The following is an 18,294-nucleotide window of genomic DNA, read 5'->3' as shown; positions in this document are numbered from 1 at the left end:
ACTTCAGCCACTCTGGCTATTCATCATAAGTCTGTAGCAAGCAGATAGGTCAAAAGAAATTATATTGCTCTAAAGAGTGTGTCTCCTTATCTCTCAGTACCAGGGGAGTGGAGGACACGCCGATCGATACAGTAGCTGCCGTATACTCCTTGCAATTATCAATAGCTGATTTTGTCTTCCTGGGGCTGCATCTATTAATACCAGATAATAACAGGCTTTTGGACATAACTTCTGGGGGGGATGATGGAAAGAGAAGGACAAGAAGAAGAAGAAGAAGAAGAAGAAAAAAAGAAAGTTTGTTCACAGGACGACCTTGTTGTCAACAGATTTGTCTCTCATATGAGGTGGACACAGGGGAATAGACAAGTCAAACCGACAAGAGGGGGGAGAGAAGGGGGAGAGGGAGGGGGGAAGCTCTAACTGAGCTCTCCACTATCCTCCCCCGAACTGGAATAAAAGCTCAAAATACATCCATACAGTTACGTGGTCTCTAATTTATTGAAAAATTCACGTTTTACGCTTTGGAAAAACTGCTTTAATAACTCAGAATACAAACCAGATTATTTATCTTAAAGAGATGTATCTTCCCATGACAAATTATGAACTTAATAATAATAAAATAAAAATAACCTAATACGCTAACTTTCCTTTGTTCAGAAACATGTTTATCAATACAACATGAAACAAACGCGTTTGTGTTTCTCTCTTATTTACATGCCAGGCGTCCTCACACATCTTAATCCTCTCAATCCTTCCCCCATTAATGTGACCCCATGATGCATCCAGAGATTTTAATGCAAATAGAAATGTGCACAGTAAACTGCTTGATGTGTTTATTCAGTACCACAACGAGCTGGCGTTGTTGTACAGCATCGTTTCTCTTTTCACCTCCTTTCATTTTAAGCACGTGTTAAAAGAGACAAGAAAAACAAACACACTTACAGCGCACGAAGAATTAGGTTTATACGTTGTTTTAAATGGGCCAGACGCGCCACGCTATAAATTATCTTTATTATTATTATTATTATTATTTAAGGGTAATCATTAGGATGTCGTTATTGTTAGAAAAGGACAAACTGCTCCTCTAGTCGTTGCCATCGTGCGTCAAATGGTCATAAACTAGAAATAAAGTTAACATAACGGCAGGAGCTTGTCATGGAGAGCCTACCGTGGGACCACAAAATCACTGTTCTCGTAAAAAATATATATCTACTCCGCGAGATTAATATGACAGTCTATCTCTTACAGGCGGCGACTGGTAAGAGCTGTGTTGTATTATATGATGGGAGGTCAAATCTGGGTGTTCACACTGGAGTCAGAGGACGAGCCATTGAACAGTAACGTGGTGGTACATCCTAGTGGTGGCTGAAAGCAATGGGCTGAACCTCTGCTTGGGGGTTAACTCTCACACACAGCGCAGTCCCCCACACACACGGAGCCATGTCCAATACCGAGAGACCGACAGTGCTTGTGGGCTGCCAGAAGATAACTTCAAAGTTGGCTTCCATGTGAGCCCACAAGGCGACGAACGGAAAGACGCTGGCTGATACTTTAATTTGGAAAACAAGCGCTGTTTTAGTGTTTGACCACCAGATATCCAGAAAAGCCACTTTTGGAGAGCGCACCGAGGCGAAGACGCAACCGGGAGCTAAGACACGGCGAGAGGAGGAGGAGGAGGGGGAGGAGGAGGAGGAGGACGAGAGGAACTTCATCGCGATCAGAACAGTTGTAGTGGCTTGTCTTATGCGGGACAACTGAGTTTTTCATCACGGTGTTGTTTCATCGTGGCGCCGCTTTTTCCGAAAGAGCGCGTCAAAGTTTGGAGAGCGGAGCTGCGCCGTTAGAAGAAAAACAAGCCATATTAACAATTAATTGATCATTTATTGTCAAGAACTTTGCTCGTCCCGCCCGTCCACCTTGCGATTATCGATGTCCGTGTACCCAACGGCAGCTACTTCACCGGAAAGACGTCCGAGAAGAGAAAACTTTAAAGCCTTGAAACACCTAAGAGACTGTAAACATCGCTTCATCTGAGTACAGTTCAGAGGGAGGTGCGTGTTCTACCACAAAAAGTTGCCCGGAGAGAGAAAGTGCGAGAACTGAGCCAAGCTCTCCACATAGACTTTATGAGAAAGAGGCGTTCTGAAGTTCTCAAGTGAACGTGGGATCATAAAGGTGATGAAGATGAGAGATACTGTGAAGAGAAACACGGCGGCGAATCCTCAGCACTTGTGACTCAGTGCGCTTCGTGAAAGAAGGGGGGGAAAAGACGGTTCCTCGTTGAAGACCCCCCCGTGAGCCGAGCATAACAAGAGATTTGGTGCGTTGTGTTGCGTTGTGTTGTTGGGGGAGGTTGGATAGTAAAGAGAAAAGAGACGGATAAAGTCTGAGAGTGGAGCAGCTAATTGCTTAGTCCGTCCCTCATTACCATATCCAATGCGCGTCCTCTGGACTCCAGCCAATCCTCCCCACCTTCACACGGTGCCATTAATCGCGAGGCATTATTCACTATCATAATTATTATACCGACATGCGCAATCCAACGCACAGCAACAGCAGCGGCGGCAGCAACACCACCGGCTAATTTCACAATTTTTTTTCTCCCCTCTCTGCTTCCAGACTATTTGCGAACTTTTTGTGTGTTGATTCATTCGCTCTTCGCTGATGTATCTGCAAAACGCAGAGACATCTCGGAGCGCAAAAACAGAAACATCGCCAGCACTGACGCCAGCAGCATGTCCCGACGCAAGCAAGCCAAGCCGCAGCACCTCAAGTCGGACGAGGATCCCGCACTAGCTGGGGTGGTTTCCGAGCACGGTGAGTGGATTTGGTCAGCTGAGATCTCTTGTCCAGGTCTTCTTTCGAACAGACAAACTTCCTCCTTCCTCGCAGCTCTGCTACACCGCTGTGGTTTCCCCACCTCACTCTGTTATAGAAGCGTTTTAAAGTTTGACCTTAAATGAGAAGTCGTTTGGATTTATTTGGGATTATCGCTGGGTTTCCGATAAGATTCATTTGGTACATATGTGCAATGATTTGAAATAAATCAGTTGCAGTTATTAAGTCAAAAGTCTCCCTGCAATCGACAGGGACGTACCCAGTTATCAGTGAAGAAGTTGCGTGTTTTGTTGTATTCTCAAACATCATTTTGACCTGCATCTCCCTCAGGCTGCAGCACAGTGTCGGCTGTTGGCTCACACATCACTTCTGAGATTAATATAACCAATACGTGCTTTCATTTACAGCAGTTTGCACTTGCAGCATTTACATCATGTGCTGGAGGCCTTTATGAAACTCCTGTTAAATTAATAGATGTATTTATTTTAATACTTTGAAACATGTTAAATATCGGATCTTTTTTTTATCTTTTTTTAAAAAAAAAAATACATATCTTTGGAATCTCGTACAGTTTACTTTGCATGTGCACGCGCGCACACCAAATCCACGCACAAACGATCTTACACGCAGTGTGAGAAGTTTAGAAAAATCTGAGCGTTTTTTAATACAAGTGCAAAATTCTTAATCCGCGAATATTAAGGGAAACCGTGCAGGTGAGACACATTTTTCACTATAAAAAAAATTAAAAACTGTTAAATGTTTTTTTTTTTTATTTTTCTGTTTTTATTCTGCTTTTGTATCTCTTGTCCCTCAGCGCCTGTCTGGCTCTCCGACGAGCAAAATGCGGATTCTGTTGCAGGTCGAAGCCTTGTTTTGTTATGGAAATGTTTTTGTTTACACCCCTCACATAAATTTAGCACACTTGATTTGTTCCCTTTTGCTCACAATGTCGACAAGATCCGTTGACAGAGCTCGTCCCCGCCATGTGGAAAGAAAAAAAAGGCTCATTCATGTTTTATTCTGTGCCCAGGCTTTTACGCAATAAAATGACCATTACAGAGCTAAAGTCACATCTTAAGCAAGGCGTAATGCTCTAGGAATTATAGGAACAACATGTCAGCTGTGTAAGAATATTATTCTTCTTACTTTATAGTGAAAAAATCCTATTGTATAACCTTATAGTGTTTTCAAATTTAGAACTCTTTTAAATTGTTCTGTTTTAACTGGCTGGTTTTATTAAGGCATATTGCAAAACCCATAGAAGAAAAACATATTTTATGTATGAGGAATGAGATCAAATAATTTAGTAATATAGTATAACGTGAATAAACACTCTTCACTTAAACAGTTTTTACTATGAAAATCAAAACATTTCCTAATGTTCGCTGTGAAAGATGTTTTTCTTTTTGGGCATCCATATAAAAGTGGATGCTGTAAACAAATCACTGCTATCATTTATACCTCACTAAAGGCTCATGCTGGCCACACACACTTTGCAGGGCTTCTTCACAATAGAAATGCGTGATGTAATCTCTGGGGAGCAGCTCTCTTTGCATGGGGAAATGTTAGTGTGAGGGGGGGGGAATCACGCTGATGAGTCTCAGCTCTTTTTGACCATTTTACTCTTTGATTTTTTTTTGTCATTGTTTCTGTTTTAATGGTGAGATGACCTCTCCCAGATTTTGGTCAGAGATACGAAACATCCATCAGGTTGCTGTCTTGTAAGATTACGGAATGAAGAGCGAACCTTCTTTTCTTGGCGATCAAATTTGCACGCAGGGAGAATTTCAATGCAACAATATTTTTGCAATTTGTGAAAGAGAAAACAATGAAAAGACAGAACCACCAACAGAGGGAATAAGTGTACAATTAGAAAAACTCCATACGTTCTTTTCTTGGATTCTGTTCTCCTTTTTAACACACACTGACTACATGGATGTGTAGCTTTAAAATAAAAACACACAGGCAGACAGTGTTGTGGTTAACTTATAGCGTCTACACCATTGTGTTCAAGACTGGAAGTGGCCGTGGAATGTTCTTGCCTGTCCTTGTCGGAACACCATACTGGCTCGCTTGTTTTCAGCACAGACGATGCAGTGAAACAATTCCAAGCCTTTGGCAGAGAACAGGGAGTCCATACACACTTAGATAAACCTAATAATACCATGTCTCATCCAAAGCTACCTTACAGATGAGCTACAAATGCCAGACTGTCAGTGTATCATTGCAGCATGATCAGGTCCTCCGCTGCTTATTGTCGTGGTGCAGCTCGTGACGACACTATTGATCGCTGGGCTTGACATATCATTGCATATAATGTCGAAGGAATTCAGAAGTTCCAGTTGTCAGTCGCTGTTTGATTTAGACTTTAAATCCATATGTGCTGGCCTGGTGGCAAACAGAAAGTCGAGCTTTGGAGTGGTGTTCTAATTGTGCTCAAGGACACACACGCTGGCTGTAGCGCATTTCATGAAGATACCCATCAAACAGGGAAATAACCACAACTTTCTGGTTCTTGGGTATAAATTTCACCTTGCGTGTTCATTTTTCCAAATCTTCAATTTCACCTGATCTTTTTTTCGTGTGAATTTCTCTTCTCGCTGTCCACTGCAGCTCAGTGAGGACCTCTTTAATGTCCTGCATCCCAGAGAAGATGAAAAACTAAAATCAAGTGCCAACAAGCTTGTCTGGCATATCATCTCACCCTCAGGCCTTCCGGACACTTGCTCCCTGGGGGCATGGGGGATTGTGTGGGGGGTGTGTTAGGATGGGGAGAGAAGCAGGGTGCGGTGGGGAGGGTCTGCTTAGAAGTGCTTTTATAAAGCTTGCTGACTTAACCTTTGTCTAGCCCCGGCCAGCCAGGTCCTGCCGCTAGATGTCAAGCTCCTTGTACAATTAGCCCATGTGTGCCGCTGACCTTGGCAGCACAGCTTACGCGTGTCCTAGAAAGTGTGAACACTGACAGGCTTTTCATCTTGCCACTGCTTCCTCTGCATCCAGTGGCTCTGAAGGTGTGCTTGTGGAATGTGTGGGAGGTGGCATACATGTTACCTATGAACACACTTGTGCTTTCTTCTATTTAGAAAAATTCCCAAATCGAAATTTTCCCAGCTATGGACAGAGATGTATAGCATCACTTTCAACCAAGGAAACGAAATTTTATTAATAATATTTGTAACAAAAATTATATTTCCTACAGCCTAGGAGACATATCAGGAAATACATGATGGTCATGCATTTACTGAACAGGTGGCTAACTACAAATGTGGTTTCAGTTTACATTTTGTCACTTTGCTTTATTCACATTTAGTCAATATCAAAATCTTAATCAAATTCTCAAACACAGTCACAGTGTTTAATTTTTTTTTCTTTTTATACAGCTTGATGTTTTAGGCAGGAATGCATGTAGTTATGAGGTGCAAAAAACATAGTGAGGAAATCCATGCTGACAGTGACAACATGGTTCCCCTGCAGTAGGGCTTTGTTTGGCTTTTGTTTTAATCCCCTCTCACCATTGGGTGCAGGCCTCTGGACCACCCACATAGTTGTGCCAAAGATGTGTTCAAGAAGGCACTCAAATATGGCTGTGTCTTAATTACTACCCAGCACTGAAAACACACACGAACAAGTAAGGTCCTGACTGAGAGGAAGCACTAGACAGCAGAGAGGAGGGCTATTTAACATCAGATTTTGGTGGATTTAAGAGAAAGCTTACAAGCCTTCGACCGCATTTTGTTCTTCATGTTTTGTTCTTTAGATGACTTTGTTTGTGTTTGCTCAGGTGATTTTAGCACCTCTTATTATTCAGAAAGCAGAGTCATGGAGGAACAGTTTGACAGCTGAGATGTTTTGGTTTGTTATTGATTGTGCTTTGCTATTTGGGTGCAAAAAGTGAATTAGTTTTTTCATTTGAAAATTACCAACTAACCATCTAAAATTAAAATGACCTGATGCAGAGATCTCAATGTAAAAAAAAAAAAAAAAAAAACATTAAACATGTCTTTGGCCTGCTGAGGGTGAGCACCCATTAGATCCTAAAACCTCCTTCTCCTCGTCTTGATCTCTTTTGTAAATCCACATCTTGATGGGTGACACAGTCATCTGGACAGAGTGCCGTCATTGAATACTGTATTGCAAATGCTTACACAAACAAATCGTTAATGTTTTGGCTGTTCAACATCTGCACGCAATGACAAAGGCCTCTCTGTTAGGGCAGATATGACTGTACCACTCTGCAGTAGAGCTGACCAGGCCGATGACACACACACACACACACACACACACACACAATGAGCTGTGCTGAGGACGCTCGAGCCTCTGTGAGTCTTAGGATGCATGGGATCATTCGAGGAGATGCTTTATGTGTGTCGTGAGCACAGAGACGTTACTGTCTAGAAACTTTGCAATACGAGAAAAATTTGTGAAGGGTTTATTGGTTTGGAAAATACATGCAAATTATGAGAGATAAAATTAGTGGAATTAACGCAATGCTGACGCAATGTGAAAATAAGATTCAGTATTTTAAAATTGGGAATTAACATTTGACAAAAGTTTACAATCAAAGTAAAATCCATTTTTTTTCTTCTGTGTCCTGAATGATTCTGTGACAAATTACCAAATTAAACTAGTCAGCCAAATCGAATTAAATATAAAATAACTTTTAAAATTCATTACTTACATATAATTAATTTCCTAGAGAATAGTGAATGTGTGATTAAAAAAATGGAAAACTGCAACTGACAAGAATTTCAACATTGCTGAAGCTTGCAGGCCTCTTTTTTTTTCTCCTTCCCTTCCAAACTTGGAGAGGACTCACAGTGATGTCTCTCTCTTTAAGGGTACTAAGTTATCCTCAGATGCTTGAGAAGAATGCATTTTAAAGGGACAGAAGGAGGGGCAGGTCTGGTAAGGCTGCAAGGGCAGGTACTTTCTGGAGATGAATATTCTTTGTCTTCAATAATGTAGAAGAAATTAAAAATAGTGCAGTTTCATGAAGGTTTAAACTGAAAATGTTTAAATGGAGGACACAGTATACCTGAGATGGCCCATTTTAAATGAGATCCCAGTGACTTTACCTTAACATAAATGTTACCAGTGTCAGTATCTCTCTCTCGTGTGTATTCATTAAGTAAATCTGGAAATTGTTAAGAATGGAAGAATTAGTAATTGCTCAATGCTTCGGTCAATGCTCAGCTCTGTGGCTTTCACAGAATCAGTGGAAAGCATGAATACCTCATCTGATATAATATGTCAGATTAGTGGTTTCAGTTAGCATGCCAAAGATTGCTGAGCAAGATAGCGGACACACAGATTCGATGTCTACAATCCAGCTATTGACGGCGTTCAGTTTAATATTTGCATCTGAGTAAATGAAGACTCTTAAAGGAATGAGAAACGGATTGGATTTTTTTTCATCCTTTCTTTTCTCATGCTATAGGAAAATCAATACCCCCCCCCCCCCCCCCCCCCCCCCACACACACACACACACTTTTCCACTGTCTTGCAAACACATAACAACCACAAAATGTCGCCTTCACACAGCTGCACAACACAATGGCACCTCACTGTTACAGGGTGATTGTGAAAGCAAATGGAATTATTTTGAGATCATGGGCATGTACAGTGTTATAGCATTGCCAACAAAAGCATAAAAATAATCAAGTGGTACACCAATGTGGCCTGTATTGTAATATTGAGTAATTGTAGCAATGTTCAGACTGCCAGAAACCACAGCAAAATCCCACTTGAAGTGTTTTGAGCTATTAAATGTGTAGAATTGAATAAAAAAAATCTTTAGAGCATCCTTTTGATCGTGCTCACAACAATTGTTGCAACAAGACTGAAAATGCCAAGTAGGAAGGATTCTTTCATTTAAAAACATGAGTGTCAAAATTCACTAAGATTTATTTTAAAGTGAGGAAAAAAAACTGCTTTTAGGTCATAAAATTATAGGTCTTTGCAGGATAAATTTGACAAGTAAGGCCTGTGCAAACACACTTCCACACACTCCAGATACGTATTTTTAGTGACAGCAAAAAGCATGTTTATGTCTGTATGGGCTTAAGGTGTTTATCTCTATACATACGCACGCAATTTGTGTGTGTTCTTTGTCTGTGTGTGTGTGTAAAAAAAAAAACGTGTCAGTGTATGTGAGGTCAGAGGCATACAAAGGCCCCCACTTGTAATTGTATGAATGAATAAAAGAGATTGACAGTAATACCATTCTAATAACTAATCAGCTCAACACAATGCCTACTCATTTGCGTTGACCTTTCAACCCTCAATTATGGAAATGAGTTCTGCTGTCCGCTGCTGGCCCGAGGAGATTTTTAGCCTGCTGTCACATGTCGCTGACGTTGCCACTCACTTGTTCCTTTTCACTTCCTGTTGTTTGTTTAGGTTTCAAGTTTTTAAATGATTTTACATTATATAAATTAGAAAAATTATCAATTATTTTCTGCTTCAATGAAATTTTTCTGAAATTTTGCTGGAAAATCAAGAAGGGAGGTGACATGAAAATGAGATGAAAAGTGCCAGGGTCGACATTTTATTTTTTTAAAACTGGGAACGTGTCATTGTTTTGTCTGTCCAGCCCTCAGTGATGATGAGAACACGGAGCCTGTCCAAAGTCTGTCTGTTTAGAATTAATTTACAGACACAAGCCTCCTTTGGACAGAGATTACAGGAGAAGTGATGAATTTCTTTACTAATGAGTCACTGTAATTGGTACGAAAGCTGTGTGTCTGCCTCACCATGGCTCACTCCAGTTTAAAGGATGTAAGGCACTGTGCGAATCGCATGGTTACTCATATTTTAAACAAGACCTTTAATGAGTGAATGTGCAGTCTGTAATGTGTAACATTTTCAGCATCTGCGTTTTTAGAGGTAATGTGGACATGTCTTATCTCTTACATTCGCAGGCTGGTTAAGCCTTTTGGGTCAGTGCCATTGCTATGATTATTGGAAGCAAATTTTCATAAATCTAATCAGTTACTTGTTTTATTCAGGATGATTTGTGTGTGGGTGTGTGTTTAGATATACAACGCATACAGATAATTATAAACCCATAGCTCTTTTAGTAGCTATGAGTCCCTTTTTAAATACTTATTAACTCACCTAAGAATTATCAAATTGACCTTTTTTAAGAGCAGCTTTTTTAGAGTGAACATCTTTTTATGTAATATATCACTTCTGTTTGCAATAATGCCTGTTAAATTGTCCTAACATTTTTGTAGTGTAAAGTATACTTAAAATTGTTTAATCTGTATATAAATAATTGTATTACCAGATATATGCTGGGTCTTTGAGTGTAAACTGAAATAAAGTACATGCAGGGTTCTGTGTCAGTGACTGAGCACACTTCCTACTCCAAATGAAAGGGAAATATGTATACAGCCACAAACAACGCACACTCACATACTGAGTGTAACTATATGCTTGAACACAAAAAATAAACATACAAGGGAGGCCATTTTTACATCGTTTTGATCAGGTGTGAATTAGGTCCATGTTCAGAGCTTACGCTGGTTTGTTTGACTCTTGATGGTTGCATGTGGAAGAGGAAGTGGCTTCCTACAACTGTGATTAAACATGTGTAACTAATCAGAGACTTTGCTGCCATGGCACTAGCATGTAATTTGTTGAGTCTTATTTCAGAGTCCATGGAAGTCGGAGAGAGAGAGAGAGCGAGAAAGAGAGAGAGAGAAAGAGAGAACCTGAATTGCTCAACTGAAAAAGAATGCTTTGTATTACAAAACCTTTCAAAGCATTTCAAAAATAAGCGCAATTTGACATGTATATTTTGATTGCACATATATTAAATGCTCGAACTTAACACTGAATAGTCCTGCAAATATATCAGAGCTATAAATTCAGTAAATTCAGAACACTTTCTTTCTACAACAGTATTTTCCTGATATCATAAAAAAGGATATTCCAACATAGACTCTATTGCTCAGACTGAGGGCAAGAGAATTGCCTTCACAATGCTAACTGAAAAGGCCCAGACATTTGAAATTCAGGTGGAAATGACTGAGCTTGATAGCAGAGGGGAATCCTAATGGGACCATCAAAGTCCTGATTTGTACCCAACAGATGAGGCAGCTGTGAATTGTATGAAATATTGGAAATCAATAGGTTCTATGGAATTTCATTAAGCGGCAGTATCCACAATTGATAGGCCCTCATAATTTGATGGATTGCACAAAGAAAATTATTAGCTGGCTCTATGGAGAGGGTGTGAATGCGCAAACCTGAGTCTTGAGAATTGGTGAACTAGGGCAATTTGTTCAGAGTAAAAAAATAAAAAGATTATTGATTTTGGTTATGTTAAAAGAGAGAAAAAAAAAATCAAAGGTTAAATCTTTGCAGCACTGCAGTGCAAAATATGTGTGGATTCTTTATTGATTATTTATTCATTAATTCTTCTTTTTTTTGCTCCCTCCTCCCTCCTTTCCTTTCCCCCTTTGCCCCCCCTGACCTCCTCCCCTCCTTCTAGCCCGAGGTGATGTGCTGGACGATGCCGACAGCGGGAATGAGAGCCGCAGTGGCAGTGAGGAGACACATGTATGTGAGAAGTGTTGCGCAGAGTTCTTCAAGTGGTCAGACTTCTGTGAACATTTAAAGAACTGCACCAAAAACCCCCTGGTGCTCATAGTGAATGACAATGAGGACACACCTAACCCCTCCCAAGAGTACCCTACAGAGCCCTCCCCTGTGCCTAGCTGCCCTAGCGAGCAGGCTGACAGTGAGGATGCCAGGGAGGGTAGCCACAGTCCTGCTGGTGAGGGGGATGACATCCCAGAGGCAGCAACCTTAAATGGGGTCAATGTCCTAGAAAAGGAGGATGAGCAGATGGAGTTGGAGCTTTCTCCTGAAAAAAATATGGATCCTGAAGAGAGAGATGTGACATCCCCTGAGCCAGATGGCTCTCTACCTCAGCTCAATGATGTCGTCCCCTCCGCTGTTACAAGCTACGCCATGCCAAGCACCAATGTTACCCTGGAGACTCTGCATGGCACCCGGGTTGCGGTTGCCCAGTTTTCACAGAGTGTAAGGGCAGCCGCAGGCAATGGAGTTTCCACCATGGCTATTCCCATGATCCTGGACCAGCTGATGGCCCTCCAGCAGCAGCAAATACATCAGCTGCAGCTGATAGAACAAATACGCAGTCAGGTGGCTCTGATGAACAGACAGTCAGCCTCACAGCCTGCTCTCAACCACCATCACAGCAATGCTGCTGGAAATCAGGGGCCTGTATCCTCTTGTGTCCCTCCTGTCACAAATCAGCTTCAACTACACAACTTCATCACTCCTCCCGTCCATCAGTTGCCTGTTAGGTTGCCAGCCACTCTCAGTGGTCAAGGCCCTTCACCCCTGACCTCAGCAATAGAAGGGCCTCTCTCTCATACACCACAAAGTGGCAGTCAGCAGCCTTCCATCTCTTCCATCCCCAACACATCTTCAAATAACTCGGTGTTTCCCCCTCCCAGTGGTACTGGAATGTCATCTCTACTTCCTTCCTGTTCATCCTCAGCCACAAACAACAACATTAACACTAGTTGTAGTGTGACAGGAGGGGGTGGCATTAGCAGCAGCTCAGCTCTTCCCAGGAACTCCACCACCCCTCCTTCACTCAGCCACAGCAGCCTCCTAGGCTCTGCCTCCAGTCTACCGCTGATACCTCACAGTTCGTCCAGCAGCGTTATCTTCCCCAATCCACTGGCCAGCATAGCAGCCACAGCCAATGCGCTTGACCCCCTCTCTGCTCTGATGAAACATCGCAAGGGGAAGCCCCCAAATGTGTCTGTGTTTGACACTAAGCCCAGTTCTGAGGACCCCTTTTTCAAGCATAAGTGTCGGTTCTGTGCCAAGGTGTTTGGCAGTGACAGCGCCCTACAGATCCACCTACGTTCCCACACTGGAGAGAGGCCCTACAAATGCAACATATGTGGCAACCGTTTCTCAACCAAGGGAAATCTGAAAGTACACTTCCAGAGGCACAAAGAGAAATACCCACATATTCAGATGAACCCCTACCCTGTGCCAGAGTACCTGGATAATGTGCCCACAAGCTCAGGCATCCCATATGGAATGTCTTTGCCCCCAGAAAAACCTGTAACCACATGGCTAGACAGCAAACCAGTTCTTCCCACGGTTCCCACTTCAGTTGGGCTCCAGCTGCCTCCCACTCTGCCAAGTATGATGGGGGGTTTCGGTGAGTCTCCAAGCCTCACTCCACTCAACAGGTCCCCTCAGAGGCCATCGCCACCATCAAGTGAGTGTGCATCTTTGTCCCCTAATATCATCACTGATTCAGGCTTGACCACTACTTCATCCTCCCCAAAACCCAGCCTAGGGAGTGACGCACCTCCTCTATTGAAACCTGAAGGTGTTCTTCTGCCCCCAAGCTGCTCTACTAGGCCAGGAGAAAACACCACCACCACAACCACAGTAACTCATGTGGTCCTTTCCTCTAGTGTTACTTCCACCACATCATCCAGCAGTGGCCAGATCACTGAACCCATCACTAGTCCCAACTCTGTTTCTAACTCTGTTTCCCATCCTGTCCTTCCCATGCTCTCAGACCAGTTTAAGGCCAAATTTCCTTTTGGAGGCCTCCTAGACTCTATGCAAACTTCAGAGACATCAAAGTTGCAGCAGCTTGTTGAGAATATTGACAAGAAGATGACTGACCCAAACCAGTGTGTCATCTGTCATCGTGTTCTGAGCTGCCAGAGTGCTCTCAAGATGCACTATCGCATCCACACTGGTGAGAGGCCTTTCAAATGCAAGATTTGCGGGCGGGCATTCACCACCAAGGGAAACTTGAAAACACACTTTGGTGTCCATAGATCCAAACCCCCACTTCGGGTACAGCACTCCTGCCCTATTTGTCAGAAGAAGTTCACCAATGCGGTTGTCTTGCAGCAGCATATCCGTATGCACATGGGAGGGCAGATCCCTAACACGCCGGTACCTGAAAGCCTGCAGGAGATGGATACTGACCTCTCCCATGATGAGAAGAGTTTAGATGCAATGAGTAATTATGATGATGACCTTCTTGATGAAATGGAGCAGGCAATGGAAGATGAAGCTGACTTAAAGGATACAGAAGTGGACCCATCCAAACCGTATTCACCTGGGAGCTCTCCACCAACTTCGATCATCTCCAGCATTGCTGCAATGGAGAACCAGATGAAGATGATTGACTCCACTGCCAACATGACCCGTTCATTTGGTCAAAAGCAGAATGGCAGCTGCTTCGGAGGAGAGGCCGATTGCTTTGGAACTGATTCCCTGTCTGTCATGGGGGATACAGAAGGTCAAAGCTTGGGAAGCCCTGCTTTATCTGAGTCCTCTGGCTCTATGCAGCATTTGTCTCCAGCTCACAGCCATTCTGAGAGCCAGCTATCCAAGTCCCCTGCTACTCTCAACAGTAATAACAACAGCAGTGCCATGACAGCAGATGAGGGCCAGGAGAACCATTCAGCTGGCTTGGCAACAGTGAAGTCGGAAAAATCAGAGACCCCATCTCCGCTGTCAGCAACTGAAGGCACTGGGGCCCTTGACCTGACTGCCACTCAACCTGGCAGGCACTTTATCAAGGAGGAGAGCCACTTCAACATGCTGTTTCTAAATAGAGATCGAGGTGTGTGTATGCAAAATTAATGTTAAAGTTTAATGCATTATATAAAGTGAACTAAATATATAAATACATTAATATATGCAGTCATTACCAAATCAATGCACTCACAATGTCATCGGCTAAGTATATATGTATGTGTGTTTGTGTGTATGTATGTATGTATATATATATATATATATATATATATAGAGAGAGAGAGAGAGAGAGAGAGAGAGAGAGAGAGAGAGATAGATAGAGATGGTCGAAAGTATTCACACAAATCAAGTCCTAATATCCTAACTAACTTTCTGCCATATAGGGCACACAGTTGCAAAAGTACCCTGTGCAGTTTTGACATCCGCATTCAAATATAAATTTTTATCATTTCTTTTTCAGGGCTGAGCACTCCTAATTTGGCTAGCACTGCATCGAACATGATCAAAATGGAAATGAATGGACATGGGAAATCAGTGTCTCTGAGTGACAACTCTCACTTGCCTGTGAGCATCCAGGTTCCTGCTGCAGCACCTCAGAGCACCATGAGCCCCAGCATTAACCCCATGTTGGCTCCCCCACCTCCACGACGCACTCCTAAGCAGCACAACTGCCACTCATGTGGGAAGAATTTTTCTTCAGCCAGTGCTCTGCAAATCCATGAGCGCACACACACTGGGGAAAAACCTTTCGCATGCTCCATTTGTGGAAGAGCTTTCACCACAAAGGGAAACCTCAAGGTATGTGTCAGTTGTAATGTAGTATTAATTAGAATTTTACTTAAATGTTGTCATTCTGGTTTCAGTAATGCTTATTTTAATGTCTAACACGCTGGAATCTAGCTTAAGACCTTTGGAGAACTGAATGCCCCTTCCCTTTCTATCACTTTTCTTGTCTTTCTTGACTGCTCAATACAGAATATATTTTAGATTTACCCCACCAGTATACATTTGAAGTCAGTCCATTTCAAATATAAAAAAACAGAAATATTAAATAAATAAAAAAATATTCACAACTGAACAGTCTTAAAACATCTATTAAATGTTCTCTAATATAAGATTTTTATGTGTTTCTACAGCATTTCAAAAATATATATCTGTTTGTTTATACACTGAAAATTGGCCTTTTCCCATCCATTCCCATCCATCAAATGTTTGTTTGCGTGTAGTATTTTCCGTGGATGTAGGATTTGTGACTTACGACACACTCGTGATGTTTCTTTTTATTGTCTTGCTAATTTTAGGTTCACATGGGAACACACATGTGGAACAACGCTCCAGCCCGAAGGGGTCGTCGACTGTCCGTGGAGAATCCCATGGCCTTGCTGGGTGGGGATGCCATGAAGTTCAGCGAGATGTTCCAGAAGGATCTGGCAGCTCGGGCCATGAACGTTGACCCAGGCTTTTGGAACCAGTATGCAGCCGCCATTACCAATGGGCTAGCCATGAAGAACAATGAGATCTCTGTGATCCAGAACGGAGGCATCACCCAACTGCCTGTCAGCCTCGGCGGTGCAGGAATCACTTCATTGGGAGCCATGCCGGGAGGAATAGACCGTGTTCACACTGGCAGCAGCCCCCCCATGACGGGTATGGAAAAGGCTGGTCTGGATGTTGGGGCCAGCCGCCCCTTCTCCAGATTTATGGAGGAGAACAAAGAGATTGGTATCAATTAGAAAGATGGTTCTGTATTATACCAAGGTAGGCTTTTGGCAAAGACTAAAAGTCGAAGAACAAAGAAAGAAACTGCTGATCCAGTTTGAACTCATGCGTACTATATTATGTACAGATTAAATATTTTTTTGTTTGGTTTTGAAAACATAGTATTTAGTATTGATTAGAGGTCTTTGCCTTTCACCCATTCCCTCCTCACTTGATATTTCGCCTATACAAAAAATACTTTGTCTCTTGTTTGAGAATATGTCGTCTTGCAAGATTTGCATGGTACTTATTGGTTTTTAACAGTATGTTGGACTGCTTTTATGAATTTCTTTGAAAACCAGGATCCTGCCTCATTGACAATGGTTAAGCATCTTGTCTGGACAGGACTAAAACAAAAGAGAATTGATATTTGTCTAAAGACAGCCTGGCCTTTGTCTGGCAACCTTGTTTATGATTTAAATATGATGGGGCCATGGACAGACTGAGGAAAAGACTGAAGTATAGTGTTTCTGTGCTCGCCTGATATTTTTTTTTTCTCATGAACTAGAAGACTTGAAAAAAGTAATGTTTGAACTATTTTAATCTTTACATTTAGTCTCCCAGCATTGTCTTATAATAATGTCCTGTGTCTTTAGTATTTATGATATTGACAAAAAAGCGGGTATAAAAATATATTTAATGGCCCAAGCATTTTATTGATCCATTTTTTTCTAAACTGCAGGCTTCACTAATGAATATCTCTTTTAGAAAAGACAATATGTCGTTTGAGTTGAACAACAGAGAAAATGGTAGGTTTTGTTTGGATATCTGTTGAGATTATGTGTATCTCATTACACGATAAAAAGGCTAGAGATATCCGAAGCTGCTATGACCACAACCCTGCTTTTAACCTTTGTAAAAAAGAAAAAAAAAAAAGAAGTGTTCCTTTTGAAGAAATATCTATGTATAGAAATACAGACAAATCTAAAACAGGTATGCATATTTTGTATCACATAAAAATAGACATCATGAGTTGAGAGTATTTGTCATGTTTGTGAATGCACTTTTTAAAAACAAGACGTTTTGTCTGTGAGTTACCGTTAACCTTTTGACTGAGCTATCTATCACATGCTGTTTTTATTGTTTCAGCGTACCACTCCTACAATTTGCAGAGTCGGTTCTCTGTTATTGCATCTGTGCTACTTGTCAGAGTGCAAACTCATCACTCAATCAAAACCCTCTTCAATAAAAAAAGAGAACAGGTGTGTGTTTGAATGGTTTTCTTATCTGTATCATGTATTCCCTTTCTGTGGCAACCTTTTATTTCCATAAATTAAAATTTAAATACCAGATTCATACTGTGTGATCAAATGGACAATAACATCTCTTTATTATCATTAATATTATTGCTATTTAAATTTTTCTAAATCCTTCTATAAAGAATTATTCAATATGTAGGAGCTTAAAAGATTAAGACATTGGTTTTGGAAAAATATTTTAAAAAAATTCTCAGGAAATCATTTTACAGTCATTACTATTTAAATTTATGTAAACAACAACTTTTGTGTTTGACACTTCACTATCAATATAGTACAATTAAGTAGCAAAAAATTAGCAGTTATCTTAAAAAATCAACAGGTTTTAATTCATGGACTCTCAAAACTTAAGGCCCTACTGGGACACACTGGTTTTTCCCCAGACATTTTATCATGGCTTTGGAAAAATTTCCCTTCAAAAATCCTTAGCCTTATACTCTTTTGTTGTCACTGAGCTTTTTTTTAATATGTGTGTGTGTGTGTGTTCTTCTATACGGATCCACTGATCTGTAAGTATAATTAAATACTCAAAATGATAATAAGTCAGACACAAATTACTACAATATTTCTGTTTTTGAAAGAAATTCATAAAATGCTGTATTGTGAAAATTAAACTGTTTTCCTGAAATATATTGATAGGATTCTTCCATGTAAAAGCTGTTACCCTTATTGGATCTATAACAATGACAAACGCTAAAACTAAATCTTTTATATCTGGTGAACCTGAAGTATGAAAATCACAGTCAAGATCATAATACCAGTGAAATGAATGATTATATGCCGAGACTTAGCGACCTACTGAGCTCATGTAAAATCCACGATGAAACCAAACCATAATAACCTGAAACTTGCCATGGATGTTGTGTAATAGAATAGGAG

General features: G+C 41.3%; 1 protein-coding gene across 1 annotated transcript; it reads left to right on the top strand.

Moving 5' to 3' along the window:
• Window positions 1-1,087: 1,087 nt before the first annotated feature.
• On the top strand, window positions 1,088-17,362 carry sall3a (spalt-like transcription factor 3a). Its single transcript, XM_046400329.1, has 4 exons — window positions 1,088-2,817; window positions 11,337-14,489; window positions 14,862-15,199; window positions 15,703-17,362. Exons 1-4 carry the CDS (start codon window positions 2,736-2,738, stop codon window positions 16,132-16,134), a joined length of 4,005 nt encoding a protein of 1,334 aa, XP_046256285.1. The 5' UTR covers window positions 1,088-2,735; the 3' UTR covers window positions 16,135-17,362.
• The last annotated feature ends 932 nt before the right edge of the window (window positions 17,363-18,294 follow it).

The sequence above is a fragment of the Scatophagus argus genome, chromosome 9, assembly GCF_020382885.2.
Source record: "Scatophagus argus isolate fScaArg1 chromosome 9, fScaArg1.pri, whole genome shotgun sequence".
NCBI classification, from domain to species: Eukaryota; Metazoa; Chordata; class Actinopteri; family Scatophagidae; genus Scatophagus; species Scatophagus argus.
Note: the sequence above shows the minus strand (reverse complement) of the source record. Positions and strands in the feature narration are given on the sequence as shown.

Bases quoted from the DNA above. Each gene is read 5' to 3' on its own strand.
- sall3a (XM_046400329.1), top strand. From the start codon at position 2,736: ATGTCCCGACGCAAGCAAGCCAAGCCGCAGCACCTCAAGTCGGACGAG. The intron at 2,818-11,336 runs GTGAGTGGATTT...CCCTCCTTCTAG, and splicing joins TGGGGTGGTTTCCGAGCACG to CCCGAGGTGATGTGCTGGAC. The intron at 14,490-14,861 runs GTGTGTGTATGC...TTTCTTTTTCAG, and splicing joins GTTTCTAAATAGAGATCGAG to GGCTGAGCACTCCTAATTTG.